This window comes from Hypanus sabinus, chromosome 6, assembly GCF_030144855.1.
Source record: "Hypanus sabinus isolate sHypSab1 chromosome 6, sHypSab1.hap1, whole genome shotgun sequence".
Lineage (NCBI taxonomy): Eukaryota > Metazoa > Chordata > Chondrichthyes > Myliobatiformes > Dasyatidae > Hypanus > Hypanus sabinus.
In genome coordinates this window covers 177,618,455-177,633,708 of record NC_082711.1, presented here as the reverse complement: position 1 = coordinate 177,633,708, position 15,254 = coordinate 177,618,455, and the positions used below count along the sequence as shown (strand labels likewise).

Below are 15,254 nucleotides of genomic sequence, written 5' to 3'. Positions count from 1 at the left end.
ACCTCCCTCTGGTTCCTCTTCTTCTCTTTCTCCTCACGGTCCACTCTCTCCTTCTGCCAGATTCCTCCTTCTTCAGAGCTTCACCTCTTCCAGCTATCACGTTGTGTTGTAACCAGAGCTGCAATATGGTTGGGAAGGGTTCTTGTGCTTCTGGAGAGGGAGGGGCTGGGCTGGCTGAGGAAGCCCCTCAATTATTGTAGTTGTGTACCCCCCCCCACCGCCCCCACCAGGCGGCCACATGAGTAGCAGCAGCAATGCTTTTGGTGTGTAGGAATGGAATAGAACAGTACTGAACGTGTTGACTATCAACGTAAAGAATGAAAAGGCATTGCAGGATTCATTGTCATTTTTTTTATTATGAGTAAAGTTTATTTTGATTAAAACAAACTTACCTCATGCTCTTGAACTCAATCTCCTGTCTGATCAAGGCTTAGCAACCCTATCAACTTGTGTGGCAACCTTGAGGAATCGAAAGACCCTCTGTTCCTCCACATCGCTCAGAGTCCTGCCATTAACCCCGAGTGGGTCCTGAAGCTCCTGATGGCAGCAATGAGAAGAAAGCTTGGCCTGGATGGTGGGGTTCTTGGTGCTGTTTTCCTGTGGATGCACTCAGTGGTAGTGACGCAAAGCTGTATCCACCACTTTTGTAATATTTTTCTGTATTTACTGAGGGCTGTCTGGAATATTTCCAGGGTGGTAAATTTTTCCTGGGTCTATATTTACCAGAAATCCCTGAGGTTGGTATTGGGGTCCTTGTTGTGTTATTTTTAATGGGGGCCCCTTTTTTTCTTTACAGGGGCTCTTATTAATGCGGCCTCTGTCAGTGGTGTCAGGAGCAGGCCAGTTAGTGATGAGATGGAGAAGGTGGTTGGTTGTGCCTGGGGTTCACTGGTAGCAGTAGCAAGGCTGAGTTGGTGCCAGAAGAGAAGTGAATGTGAGAAGTGGTTTTCAGATAGGGGTTGCAGTGAGGAATTGGAGGGGATGGAGCATACCTCCAGTGCCAACATTTTGTTGACACCTTCCTGGCCATCACTGCCTCTTGGTGGTGAACCTGGCAACAGCACACTCCCTCCAGCAGCTCATCCGTCCCCACTGAATTCACATAAACATCGAACACAGAGCAGTACAGCACAGAAATGGGTCCTTCATTCCTACCACAATGTCAGTCCACCTGCTTTCCATTCTCTATCTATTTAAATGCCTCTTAAATATCACTCTCATATTTGGTCTACCACCAAACCTGGCAGTCGATTCCAGTAACCCAGCAATCCCTGTGTAAAAAACAATGGGTGGTAGAGTAGCATAGCAGCTAGTGTAATGTTTTACAGTGCCAGCATTTGGCGTTCAATTCCTGCTTCTGTCAGTAAAGAGTTTGTATATTCTCCCCTTGACTGTGTGAGCTTCCTCTGGGAGCTCTGGTTTCCTCCCACATTCCACAGATGTACAGTGAGTTGTGGGCATGCTATGTTGGCGCTGGAAGTGTGGCACCCAGCACATCGTCAGACTGTGTTGGTCGTTGACACAAACGACTCATTTCACTCTATGTTTCGATGTATATATGACAAATAAAGCTAACCTTATAATATATATTATATATGCAATATATATTATAAGGTTAGCTTTATTTGTTTTTTATATATATATACTTAACTATAATCAATTTATTTATTTCTATATTATCATGTATTGAATTCAACTGCTGCTGTTAAGTTAACACATTTCACAACACATACCTGATTATGATTCTTTAAAAAAGGCAATGAATAAATGGGCAGTGATTATCTACAAACAGAAATAGAAACATAAAATATTGAACACATTCAGAAAGTCAGATTGTATCCATGGAGAGAGAAAAACTGTTAATATTTCAGGCAGAGGCACTTTATCAGATGACAAATAATTACATATTTTTTAGTTTTTATTTCCAGTATCAATGCTTTTAATAATTTACTATTTAAATACATGTATAGGTAGAAATTTGTACGAAAATGTTGATTTGTTGAAGGAACCGAGTTAATTAAAAATAATGAATACAGGAGATTTCAACACATCAGTACAGGGAGATCCCAGGGAAAAGATTTAAGAAAGATAAACAAAAGATTCTGCTTTAAGTCCAGAGCCATACACATAAAATGCTCAAGGAACTCAGCAGGTCAGGCACCATTTATGGAGGGAAATATTCAGTTAATGTTTTCGGCCGAGACCTTCATCAGGACTGGAAAGAAAAGTAATAGGTAAAACCAGGTGAAGAGGAAGGTGGGTGGGGAAAAGAGATGCAGAAAGCAACTGGGAGGGGATAGATGGAAGAGGTAAAGCGCTCATGAAGAAGGGATTTAATAGGAATCGTGACCTTTTTAGACATAATAAGCAACAGTCGTTCGTTATTAAGTAATTTTAAGTAATTATCGGTGAGAAATTGCAGAAATAATAAACAACGATCGACCGTTATTAAGTAATTTCAAAATGTAGAAACTTATTCGTTGAGCAATTGACACTGGAATTGCAAACTTGTCCGGTGCAATGTTTGGGTAACACCGGTAGGGGCAAAGGCAATGACTTCCGCCTCGCAAGCGTGTTGGCCGTGAGGAACGATGGGGGCAGAGACTTCCGCCCCGCTCTCCTTTGGCTGGAGGGACGATTTTAATTAAGCACCGATGGGGGCAGAAACTTGTGCCCCGCACTCCTTTGGCCGTGGGAATTATTTTAGTGGGACAACGGCGGTGGCGGTGTCTTCCGCTCCACAGCGAGGGGGCGTGGAGCGACGAGTGCGTTGGGCGGCTCCTGCGCCTTGTTGTTGTGAGGCGTTGAGGGGCAGAGGCGGGCGGCGAAGATGGGCAATTGTCACACGGTGGGACCCAACGAAGCGCTGGTCGTGTCAGGTAACCTGAGCTGGCGGGGGTGGAGTGTTCCCGCTGGGGTGAGCAGAGGGAAAGACTCCGGGGAGGTAAAGTGGTGGGGATCCAGGGAGGTGGGTCTGGGTTCAATTTCCGGGGCGCTAGGCCGCACGGGCAAAGGGGTGGAGCCGAGGGTTGGGGTCCGGGGTCCGGGGTGCTGGTCGGGGTAGGGCTGGGGTCTGGATCTTGGAAGGGGTTTGGGGCGCATCAGTGACTCGATCCGCCAGTTGCTTTACTTGCGCCCCTTACAATTTTGGGGAATTTGGGCTCAACCCAAACTTAAAAAAATATTGTAACGTAAAGTTAGTTTATTCATAACGCACTGGTTATCCTTAAAGTTTTCTCTAATAATTCTTTTGAACTTGTGTTTTATTTTCGGAACAGAAGCCAGATGCTAGAAATCAAGAGCAAAATGCTAGAAGAACACAGCAGGTCAGGCAGCATCTATGGAGAGGAATTAAGTGTCCTCATTTTAATGTTGTGCCAGCCTTATCCATTTATCATTCTTCATCCTAGCTGTTCCCAGTTTCTCACTTCATCCACCCCTCCCATTTCCCCCTTCCCCACTCACCCTGACACCCAGCTCAACCCCCAGCCTCCCGTTAAACCCCCCCACCCTCTGGCCAAGCCTGCATCCCAGCTCACCCCCATCCTCCTCCCAAACCCCTCTCCCCAGCTCACCCTTACCTTTCTGCCAAACCCCCCTCCGGCTTACCCCCACCATCCTGCCAAGCACCCCCCCCCCGGCTCACCCCCACCCTCTCGCCAAGCACCCCTCCGGCTCACCCCCACCCTCTCGCCAAGCACCCCCCCCCGGCTCACCCCCACCCTCCTGCCAAGCCCGCCCCCCAGCTCTCCCCCACCCTCCCTCCAAGCACCCCAGTTCACCCTCCCCAACCCTCCCACCCTCAAACCTACCTCCTCACCCACTCATTGTCCCCCCCTGGTCTCGCGTATCACCTGCCAGCTTACCATCCCCCCTCAACTTCTTTTGGTTTCTGCCCTCTTCCTTTCCCATTCTGATGAAGGTTCTCGCCTTGAAACATTTTTGATTTATCCTCCTCCATAAATGCTGCCTGGCATGCTGAGTTCCTTCGGCATTTTGAGTATGTTAGAACTTGACTGTAAGGCACAGGTGCAGAATTCAGCCCATCAAGTCGTCTCTGGCATTTGATCACGGCTGACTTATTTTCCCTCTCAACCTCATTCTCCTGCCTTTTCCTCATAACCTTTGATGCCCTCAGGGCCTCTCGGATGTTTCTTATTTTTTGTTGTTGTCTAATGATTACTTTCCATTGTTCAATTCAGTGGCAAGAAAGGTTTAGCATTTTCTGGTTAGAGATTTAAAAGCCTGCAGGAGAAGTTGGTTGTACAATATAATTTTTTTCTGCATTGTCATTATTATCCTTTTTGGGATTGAGGCGTTTGAATAATAGATAATCTGTTACTTGTGGTGAAATCATGTTTGTGTGCACAAAATATAGCACACGATTAGTGATTTTTATGTGGTTGACATGTGTGATGGAGGGTGTGTAACTACAGATGTGTGATTGACTGTAGACCAGAGTACTACACAAGTCCAGTATTTTTCCACTTGGAGGAAGTGATAAATGAGGTTACGGGGTAATTGTTCAAACCGTTCAATACAGTGCGAAGCAATGATTTGGGTTTCATTTCAACACCTCGGATTTCACCATCTGTTACGTAAGAAGCCATTGAAGGCATTGCAGTTAAGGAAGAAATTTCCAGTCTGTCATACCGACGTACATTTCACGCCTCCATGACTCGTAAAGAAAATGTTAATCTCTGAACTGATTAAAAATTTGCACTGTGCCCGTCAGTTTCAAATGCTGTATTGCAGATTTTACAATGGGTAGACAAAATTGCCCAGTGCTTCACCAGTACTAGTCCGCCCATCATCGAGGTCTTGTATACAGAAAGGTGCTGGAAAAGGGTCCAATAACATCATGAAGGATCCCATCCACCCTGCTCATGGAGTGCTAGTCCCACTCCCATTAGGGAGGAGGGTACATAACATCCATGCCAGGACCACCATACTCAAAAGCAGTAAGGCTGATCTACACCTCGACCCACTAACCCACCTCCACACCTCCCACCACTACTTTATCACTTCTTGTCAGTCATCATATTTGCAGACAGTCCTGTGCTTATAAGAACCAGGAGCAGAATTAGACCATTTGGCCCAATTTCCCTCAGGATCAATAAAGTATGTCTGTCTGTCTGCTCCGGCAATCTCATCATGGGTGATGTATTCTCTCTCTCTCTCTACCCCATTCTTCTGCCTCCATTCCATAACCTTTGCCCTGATTAATCAAGAATCTAACAACCTCCAGCTTAAATATGATTTGTTCTGTGTCAAAGAATTCCACAAATATACCACCCTCTGGCTGAAGAAATTTTTCCTCATCCCTGTTCTAAATGGATGCCCCTCTATTCTGATGCTGTGCCCTCTGGTCCCTGACCCCCCCCCCCCCACTATAGGAACTATCCTGTCCAGATCTTTCAATATTCGATATGTTTCAATGAGATCCCTCCCACATTCTTGTAAACTGTAGTGAGTGTAGGTCCGGAGCTATCAAACGCTCCTCGTGTACCAACCGTTTCAACCAAGGGGACGTTTTCATGATCCTCCTCTGGTCTCTTTCCAAAGCAAGCACATTGTTTTTTAGATAAGGGGCTGAAAGCTATTTACAATACTCCAAGTATGGTGTGACCAATGCCTTATAAAGCCTCATCATTACATATTTGCCCTTGTATTCTAGTCCTCTCAAAATGAATGCTAACATTGCATTTGCCTTCCTCACCACCGACTCAGCCTGCAAGTTAACCTTCAGGGAATCCTGCACGAGTTCTCCCAAGTTCCTCTGCATCTCTGATTTTTGAATTTTCTCTCTATTTTTATCTTCATTTCTTCTGCTAAAGTGCATGAAGATGCACTTCCCTGCATTATATTCCATCTGCCACTTCTTTGCCTGTTCCCCGATCTGCCCAAGTCCTTCTGAAAACACCTTGCTTCGTCAACACTACCTACCCTTCCACCTATCATTGTATTGTCTGCAAACTTGGCCACAAAGCCTTCAATTCTTCATCCAAATCATTGACATACAATGTGAAACAAAGCAGTCCCAACTCTTACTGTGCAGAAAAGGCCCCCTTTATTCCCACTCTGCCTCCTGCCAGTCCGGCAATCTTCTATCCATCCCAGTATCTTTACTGTAATACCATGGGCTCGTAAGCAGTCTCGTGTGTGGCACCTTGTCAAAGGCCTTCTGAAAATCCAAATAAACAACATCAACTGATTCTCCTTTCTCTGTCCCGCCTGTTACATCCTCAAAGAATTCCCACAGAATTGTCAAGCACAGTTTCTCCTTTAGAAAACCTTGCTGACTTTGGCCTATTTTATCACATGCCCCAAAATGTCATCCCTGATAATGGACTCGAACATCTTCCCAACTACTGAAGCCAAGCTAATTAGAGTAAAATTTCCTTTCTTCTGCTTCCCTGCCTCCCTCCCTTCTTAAAGAGTGGAGTGACATTTGCAATTTTCCAGTATCCAGGAACCATTCCAAAATTTAGTAATTCTTGGAAGACCATAATCTCTTGAGCTACCTCTTCCAGAACCCTGGTGTGTAGTTTATCTGGTCCAGGTGACTTACCTACCTTAGACCTCAGCTTCTTGATCACTTCTTCCTTGGTAACAGCAACAGCACTCGCTTTTGCCCTCTGACACTTGTTTCTGGCATTCTGTTAGTGTCTTCCACAGTGAACCCTGACACAAAATACTTAGTCAGTTCATCTGCCCTTTCTTTGTCCCCGTTACTACTTCTCCAGCGTCTTTTCCCGGTGATCCAGTGTCCACCCAATCATCTGCCTCTGCTTCCCCACAACCTCATTTCTGTACATCAACAACCCCATCCTCAGTCCCATCACTCTGCCAAATTAGTTGTAACTCCCCCCAACAGCTTTAGCAAACCTGCCTGCAAGGATATTGATCCCCTTTGGGATCCTTGTCCTTTATGGATAGCTTATCTTTATAAGCTCTTATGTATTTATATTTATTGTATTTCTGTTATTCTGTTCTTTGTCTTGTGTTTTTGTGCTGCATTGCATCCAGAGTAACAAGTATCTTATTCTCCTTTACACTTGTGTAATGGAAATGACATTAAACAATCTTGAATCTTGTGGCTGGACAAGGGAGAGTAGGGCTTTGTTGGTGCCAGAATTGTTCAGGCAGGATCTCCCCCCCCCCCCACCCCCCCAAGTTGGGGGTTGATACGGAACATTGAAGCTCAAAGATTAATTAAGCCTGCATCTGCGAGCCCCATAGGGAAGTCTGTGAGTCTACAAGTCAGATAGTACCCGAAGCCAGCCTGTCCTGTGGTCCTGTGTAAGTGTGTGTGGGAGGGAAGGAGGATCAGGGCTTGTTTGTGTTCTGTATTGTCCTGCTGGATGTACTGTGCTGCTGATAGAATGTGTGGCGACATTTGCTGGCTGCCGCCAGCACATCCTTGGCTTGTGTTAGTTAATGCAAATGACACACTTCACTTTGTTTCAAAAAGAGTAAATTTATTATCGAAGTACAGGCAGTCCCTGGGTTATGTACGAGTTCTGTTCCTGAGTCCATCTTTAAGTCGGATTTGTATGGAAGTTGGAACAAGTACATCCAGTATTATTTAGCTTCAGTTAGTCAAACGTTTGTCTTAGTATATACTATATATTTTACCTTTCTATGAATATAAAACACTAAAGAAACGTATGTATTCCAATAATTAAACCACTGTGTTGCTTAGTAATAATTGTAGCTTTCATCGGGGCAGTGCCTTTCACGTGCTCCATTATTCTCACTTTATCCTTTAAAATTGTTCCAATCGTTGACTGACTGTAGCCTAACGCTTTTCCAGTGACCGATGGCGTTTCACCTCTTTCCAAATGCTTTATTATTTCCGCTTTATTTTCAATCGCGATCGCTTCACGTCAATGGAACAGAAACACTGCGGGCGGCAGCTCCCGAGCTTTGCTGGGTCCCGAGGTCCACTGGGTCCTAAGGACCACAGCATTGAGGCAGGCTAAATGGGACAAGTGGGGGCTGTGCTGGGTTTGGGTATTTGATCATCCACAATATTCCACGTGGGAATTTAAACTGGAGGTGGCAGTGTTTTTTTTTTAATGAGGTCGAGTTGCGAGCTCGACGTCAATCCAGCATAGATGGTATTGGAGTCACTGGATTGATATCAACCTGACACAGGAACGGTCTATCACTGGATCGAACTTGGGAAACTCTGTCCTTCAGCCCGGCACTGATCTCACTGTGCCACCAGCCGACTGGGGAACGGGGGTGTGGGGTCAGGGTGAATCTTACTAAGAAAATTTTAAGCCAAATACAAAGTTAAACACTCAACACAGTGTCAACAGCAATTACTTAAAATGGCAGATGGCATCGCGATCCGACTTAAAATGGCGGACTTCCTCAGTTCGAAGTACGAATTGTCCGTAAGTCGGGCGTTCGTAACTCGGGGACTACCTGTACATATATGTCACCATGTACTACAATGAGATTCATTTTCTTGCAGGAATTCACAGTACATACAAAGCAACACAATAGAATCAATGAAAAACCTGCAAACAAGATGACCAACCAACCAATGTGCAAAAGACATCAAACTGCAAATATCAAAAGGAGAAAAAAAACTTCCTAATAAATAAGCAATAGAAATTGAGAAGGTGCGATGAATAGTCCTTGAAAGTGAGTCCATAGGTTGTGGGAAATGAGTCTATATTAATTGATGTACATGTGGTAAATAATTTTTGGTGGAGAATTCCCTGAATTTTGCCCTGTTAGGAAGATGACGAACAAGGACAGTGGAAGTGAGAATCAATGTCAGGTTTATTATCACTGACTTAAGAAGTGAAATTTGTTTTGTGGCAGCAGTACGATGTAGAGATGGAAAAATTACTATAAATGATAAAATAGTGGGGAAAAAAGGAATGCTGAAGTGGTCTTTATGGAACATTCAGATGGCAGGGGGGAAGAAGGCTGTTCTTCAGACTTCCGTACCATATCCTTCAGATTTTGATCCAGATTTATTACATGTATAGTTGCAAGAAAAAGGTTTGTGAACACTTTGCAATTACCTGGTTTTCTGCATTAATTACTCATAAAATGTGGTCTGATCTTCATCTAAGTCAATACTAGACAAACACAATCTACCTAAACTAATATGAAACAATTATACTTTTCATGTCTTTATTGAACACATTGTTTAACCATTTACAGTCCAGGCTGAAAAAAGTATGTGTGCCCTTGAATTTAATAACTGGTAGAACCTCCTTTAGCAGCAATAGCCTGCACCAAACATTACCTGTAGCTGCTGATTAGACTTGTAGATCAGTAAGAAGGAATTTTAGACTACTCTTCCATATGTAACTGTTTCAGTTCATCAATGTTTTCTTGGAGAGCAGTGGTTTCCTCTGTAGTATCCTTCCATGAACACCATTCTTGTTCAATGTTTTTCATATAGTGGACACACGAACAGAGACTTTAGCAAGTTCTAGAGATTTCTGCAGGTCTTTTGCTGTTACCCTTGTGTTCTTTTTCACCTCCTTCAGCATTGCACTTTGTGCCCTTGGTGTGATCTTTGCAGGATGCCCAGTCCTAGGGGGAATAGCATAGTACTGAATTTCTTCCATGTGTAGACAGTTTCTCTTGCTGTGGACTGATGAACACTCAGGTCTTTAGAAATGGTTTTGTAGCCTTTTTCAGCTTCATGAATCTTGACAATTATTCTTCTAAGGTCCTTAAAGTTGTTTTGATCAAGGCATGGTGCACATAAAGAGATCTTTCTTGAGAAGAGCAGGCTGTCAGTAACCTGACTTTGTCTTTTTTTACAGGGCAGGGCACCTCTACAACCCACACCTCCAATCTCATCTCATTGACTGGAACACCTGACTCCAAATAGCTTTTGTAGAAGGCATTACCCCTGAGGTTCAAATACTCTTTTGAACTTAGGCTGATTGTTTAAATGATATACTCAGTATTGATGAGAAGTACAGTTGTTTGTGTTATTAGTTTATCAGATTGTATTTGTCTATTATTGTCACTTAGATGAATTTTATGAACAATTGATGCAGAAAACCAGGTAATTGCAAAGGGTTCACAAGCTTTTTCTTGCAGCTGTACATTGAAGCATAAAGTGAAATGTGTCGTTTGCTTTAACACAGAAACATAGAACATAGAAATCTACAGCACATTACAGGCCCTTCGGCCCACAATGTTGTGGTGACCATGTCAGCTACTTCAGAGGTTGCCTAGAAAGTCCCCACCATATAGACCTCTTTTTTTTTAAAGCTTCATGTACCTATCTTAAGAGTCTCTTAAAAGACCCTATTGTATCTGCCTTCGCTGGCATTGCACTTCACACACCCACCACTCTCAGTGTGGAAAAATTTGCCTCTGACATCTCCCTTGTACCTACTTCTAAGCACCTTAAAACCATGCCCCCTCATGTTAGCCATCTCATCCCCGGGGAAAAGGCCTCTGGCTATCCACACAATCAGGCTTCTCATCATCTTGTACACCTCTAACAGGTCACCTGTCGTCCTCCATTGCTCCAAGGGGAAAAGGCCAAATTCACTCAACCTATTCTCATAAGGCATGCTCTCCAATCCAGGCAACATCCCTGTAAATCTCCTCTGCACTCTCTCTATAGTATCCACATCTTTCCTGTATTAGGTGAGCAGAACTTAACACAGTACTCCAAGTGGGGTTTAACTAAGGTCCTATATAGCTGTAATAGCTGAACTCAATCCCACAATTGATGAAGGCCAACACACAATATGCCTTCTTAACAACACTGTCAACCTGCATAGCAACTTTGAGTGTCCTATGGACATGAACCCCAAGATCTCGTTGATCCTCCACACTGCCAAGAGCCCTACCATTAATATTATATTGTCTTCAAATTTGACCTACTAAAGTGAACCACTTCATACTTATCTGGGTTGAACTCCATCTGCCACTTCTCAGCCCAGTTCTGCATCCTGTTGATGTCCTGCTGTAACCTTTGACAACCCTCCAGACTGTCCTGGGGTTAACTACTAACACACCAAGGATGTGCTGAGGCAGCCCACAGGTGTCACCACACGTTCTGGATGGTTACTGTCATCCTTGATAGCTCCACAGATGCCTGTGGCAAAGAATTCCACAGACTCATCACTCTCTGGCTAAAGAAATTCCTTTTTATCTCTGGGTTCTAAAAAGATGTCCCTCTATTCTGAGGCTGTCCCCTTTGGTCTTAGACTCTCCCACCAGAAGAAACATCCTCCACATCCACTCTATCAAGGCATTTCACCATTCGGTAGGTTTCAATGTTACAAAGATCGCATGGATGAACTACAACAATTGTTCATCCCAGTTTGGCAAAAGAATAAACCAGGGAAGGTAGTGCACCCGTGGCTGACAAGGGAAATTAGGGGTAGTATCAAGTCCAAAGAAGAAACATAAATTAGCAAAAAAAAGCAGCACACCTGAGGACTGGGAGAAATTCAGAGACCAGCAGAGGAGGACAAAGGGCTTAATTAGGAAAGGGGAAAAAAGATTGAGAGAAAGCTGGCAGGGAACATAAAAACTGACTGTAAAAGCTTTTATAGATATGTGAAAAGAAAAAGATTGGTCAAGACAAATGTAGGTCCTTTACAGTCAGAAACAGGTGAATTGATTATAGGGAACAAAGACATGGCAGACCAACTGAATAACTACTTTGGTTCTGTCTTCACTAAGGAGGACATAAATAATCTTCCGGAAATAGTAAGGGGCCGAGGGTCTAGTGAGATGGAGGAACTGAGGGAAATACATGTTAATAGGGAAGTGGTGTTAGGTAAATTGAAGGGATTAAAGGCAGATAAATCCCCAGGGCCAGATGGTCTGCATCCCAGAGTGCTTAAGGAAGTAGCCCAAGAAATAGTGGACGCATTAGTGATAATTTTCCAAAACTCCTTAGATTCTGGATTAGTTCCTGAGGATTGGAGGGTGGCTAATGTAACCCCACTTTTTAAAAAAGGAGAGAGAAACCGGGGAATTATAGACCGGTTAGTCTGACATCGGTGGTGGGGAAAATGCTAGAGTCGGTTATCAATGATGTGATAACAGGTCATTTGGAAAGAGGTGAAATCATCGGACAAAGTCAGCATGGATTTGTGAAAGGAAAATCATGTCTGACGAATCTTATAGAATTTTTTGAAGTCAGAGGATGTGGTATATTTAAATTTTCAAAAGGCTTTTGACAAGGTCCCACACAGGAGATTAGTGTGCAAACTTAAAGCACATGGTATTGGGGGTATGGTATTGATGTGAATAGAGAATTGGTTGGCAGACAGGAAGCAAAGAGTGGGAGTAAACGGGTCCTTTTCAGAATGGCAGGCAGTGACTAGTGGGGTACCGCAAGGCTCGGTGCTGGGACCCCAGTTGTTTACAATATATATTAATGATTTAGATGAGGGAATTAAATACAGCATCTCCAAGTTTGTGGATGACACGAAGCTGGGTGGCACTGTTAGCTGTGAGGAGGATGCAGGGTGACTTGGATAGGTTAGGTGAGTGGGTAAATTCATGGCAGATGCAATTTAATGTGGATAAATATGAGGTTATCCACTTTGGTTGCAAGAACAGGAAAACAGATTATTATCTGAACGGTGGCCGATTAGGAAAAGGAGAGATGCAACGAGACCTGGGTGTCATTGTACACCAGTCATTGAAGGTGGGCATGCAGGTACAGCAGGTGGTGAAAAAGGCAAATGGTATGTTGGCATTCATAGCAAAAGGATTTGAGTACAGGAGCAGGGAGGTTCTACTGCAATTGTACAAGGCCTTGGCGAAACCACACCTAAAATATTGTGTGCAGTTTTGGTCCCCTAATCTGAGGAAAGACATTCTTGCCATAGAGGGAGTAGAGGTTCACCAGATTGATTCCTGGGATGGCAGGACTTTCATATGAAGAAAAACTGGATCGACTAGGCTTATACTCACTGGAATTTAGAAGATTGAGGGGAGACCTTATTGAAACGTATAAACTTCTAAAGGAATTGGACAGGCTAGATGCAGGAAGATTGTTTCCGATGTTGGGGAAGTCCAGAATGAGGGGTCACAATTTAAGGATAAAGGGGAAGCCTTTCAGGACAGAGATGAGGAAAAACTTCTTCACCAGAGAGCGGAGAATCCTGTGGAATTCTCTGCCACAGGAAACAATTGAGGCCGGTTCATTGGCTATATTTAAGAGGAAGTTAGATATGGCCCTTGTGGCTAAAGGGATCAGGGGGTATGGAGAGAAAGCAGGTACAGGGTTCTGAGTTGGATGATCAGCCATGATCATACTGAATGGCGGTGCAGGCTCGAAGGGCTGAATGGCCTGCTCCTGCACTTATTTTCTATGTTGCCCCTCATTCTTCTGAATTCTAGTGCAAACAGGCCTAGAGCCGTCAAATGCTATTCGTATGACAAGCAATTCAATCCTGGAATCATTTCCATTATATCTTTTGGGCCCTCTCCAGTTTCAGCACATATTTACTGAGATAAGGGGCCCAAAACTGCTCACAATACTGTTCCTGAATTCTGTATGTGCCTTCAGGCTTCTGTATCACCTCCCTGATGGTAGCAATGAGACAAGGCATGACCTGGGTGATGTCCTTAATGATGAAGGCCTCCTTTTTCGGTCACACTCCTTGAAGATGTGTCCTGGATGCCGGAGAAGCTAGTGCCCATGATGGAGCTGACTAAGTTTATAGTTCTGCAGCTCATTTTGATCCTGTACAGTAGCCCCCCCACCCGCCCCATACAGTTTGGCGATGCAGCCAGTTAGAATACTTTCCACAGTATATCTGTAGAAATTTGCGATTGCCTTTGGGTGACATACCAAATCTCCTCAAACTCTAATGAAATATAACCGTTGTTATGCCGCTTTTGTAGCTGCGTCGATATGTTGGGTCCAGGATGGATCCTCAGAGGCGTTGACACCTAGGAATTTGAAATTGCTCACCCTTTCCACGTCTTGTGTGGTCCTGAGGCAAGATCATCTTCATACATTCCTATGTTCTTGGGTTTGCGTTATGATGCGTATCCCAATAAAATAACTTCCCACTCAGGCCTTTAAAACATAGTGAGCACTGGAGGCTCATCACAAGTTCCAACCAAAAGCAGTGTGATAAATAACTGGAGGCACTTTTCTCTTTTTGGCAGTTGAGATATAGTTATTGACCAAAATGCTGGGGTAGCTCTTTGAACACTGGTACATGATTAGTCAAACTGTGATAGTATAAGGATCTTCAGTTGAATATCGTCTGGAATGCAGCACCTCTGACATTGCAGCACTCCCTTGGTGAAGCACTTTGGTTTTGACCCTGCTCTTGTACTTGAGCCTAGCGTGGGACTTCCTCCCACATGACCTAATTCTTCTGCAAATGTTAGTGTGACCTACTGTTTTCTACTCTCTTCGAATTTGCTTTATGGTTTGATGTAGTTTGAGGAGAAGTGTTTCCTTTTGAGGTTCAAATATAGTTTGAAGGTAGAGGTGAGCAATAATTCAAGAAATAGAACACTGAACAGTTCTGCACAGTATGGGTTCTTCGACCCACAATGTTTTGCCAACCTATTAAAATGTACTTCATGATCAATTTAATCCTTCCTCCTACATCCCTAACAAAATGGCCACTCTTTTAGGTACAGGAGTGGAACCTGGTGTGGCTTTGTGCTGCTGTAGCACATCCAGTTCAAGGTACGACGTGTTGTGTGTTTAGAGAGGCTCTTCTGCATGCCACTGTTGTAACAGGTGGTTATTTGAATTACTGTTACCTTCCTGTCACCTTGAACCAGTCTGGCCATTCTTCACTGATCTCTCATTAACAAGGCATTTTCATTCAGAATCAGATTTAATATCACCGGCATAAATTGTGAAAGTTGTTAACTTTACGGCAGCAGTACAATAAAATACATAAGAAATAAATATTGAGGGAAAAATCTGAGTTGCATTAAGAGAGTGTGTGTGTGTGTATATGTGTATAATATATAGTGCAAAATAACAGGGAAAAAAAGTAGTAAGGTAGTGTTCATGGGTTCAATGTCCACTTAGAAATTGGATGGCACAGGGGAAGTAGTTGTTCCTGAATCACTGAGTGTGTACCTTCAGACTTCTGTCCTTCCTTCCCGATGGTAACAATGTGAAGAGGGCGTATCCTGGGTGGTGGGGGTCTACCTTCCCAGGCAACACTCCTTGAAGATGTCTTGGATACTATGGAGGCTGGTACCAATGATGGAGCTGACTAATTTTACATGTTTGTGTAACTTGTTTCCAT

The 15,254-nt window shown here is 43.8% G+C and overlaps 1 protein-coding gene across 3 annotated transcripts in view; it reads left to right on the top strand.

Annotated features, from left to right (window-relative positions):
• Positions 1-2,724: 2,724 nt before the first annotated feature.
• LOC132396144 (flotillin-2-like) overlaps positions 2,725-15,254 on the top strand; it is a 134,948-nt gene continuing 122,418 nt past the window's right edge. For 2 of the 3 annotated variants that reach the window (XM_059973662.1, XM_059973663.1), the window contains exon 1: positions 2,725-2,879. In XM_059973662.1, the coding sequence (XP_059829645.1) occupies positions 2,831-2,879 (49 nt within the window). In that variant the 5' untranslated portion in view covers positions 2,725-2,830. The remainder of the gene's footprint in view (positions 2,880-15,254) is intronic. The other variant, XM_059973666.1, reaches the window with a different exon arrangement.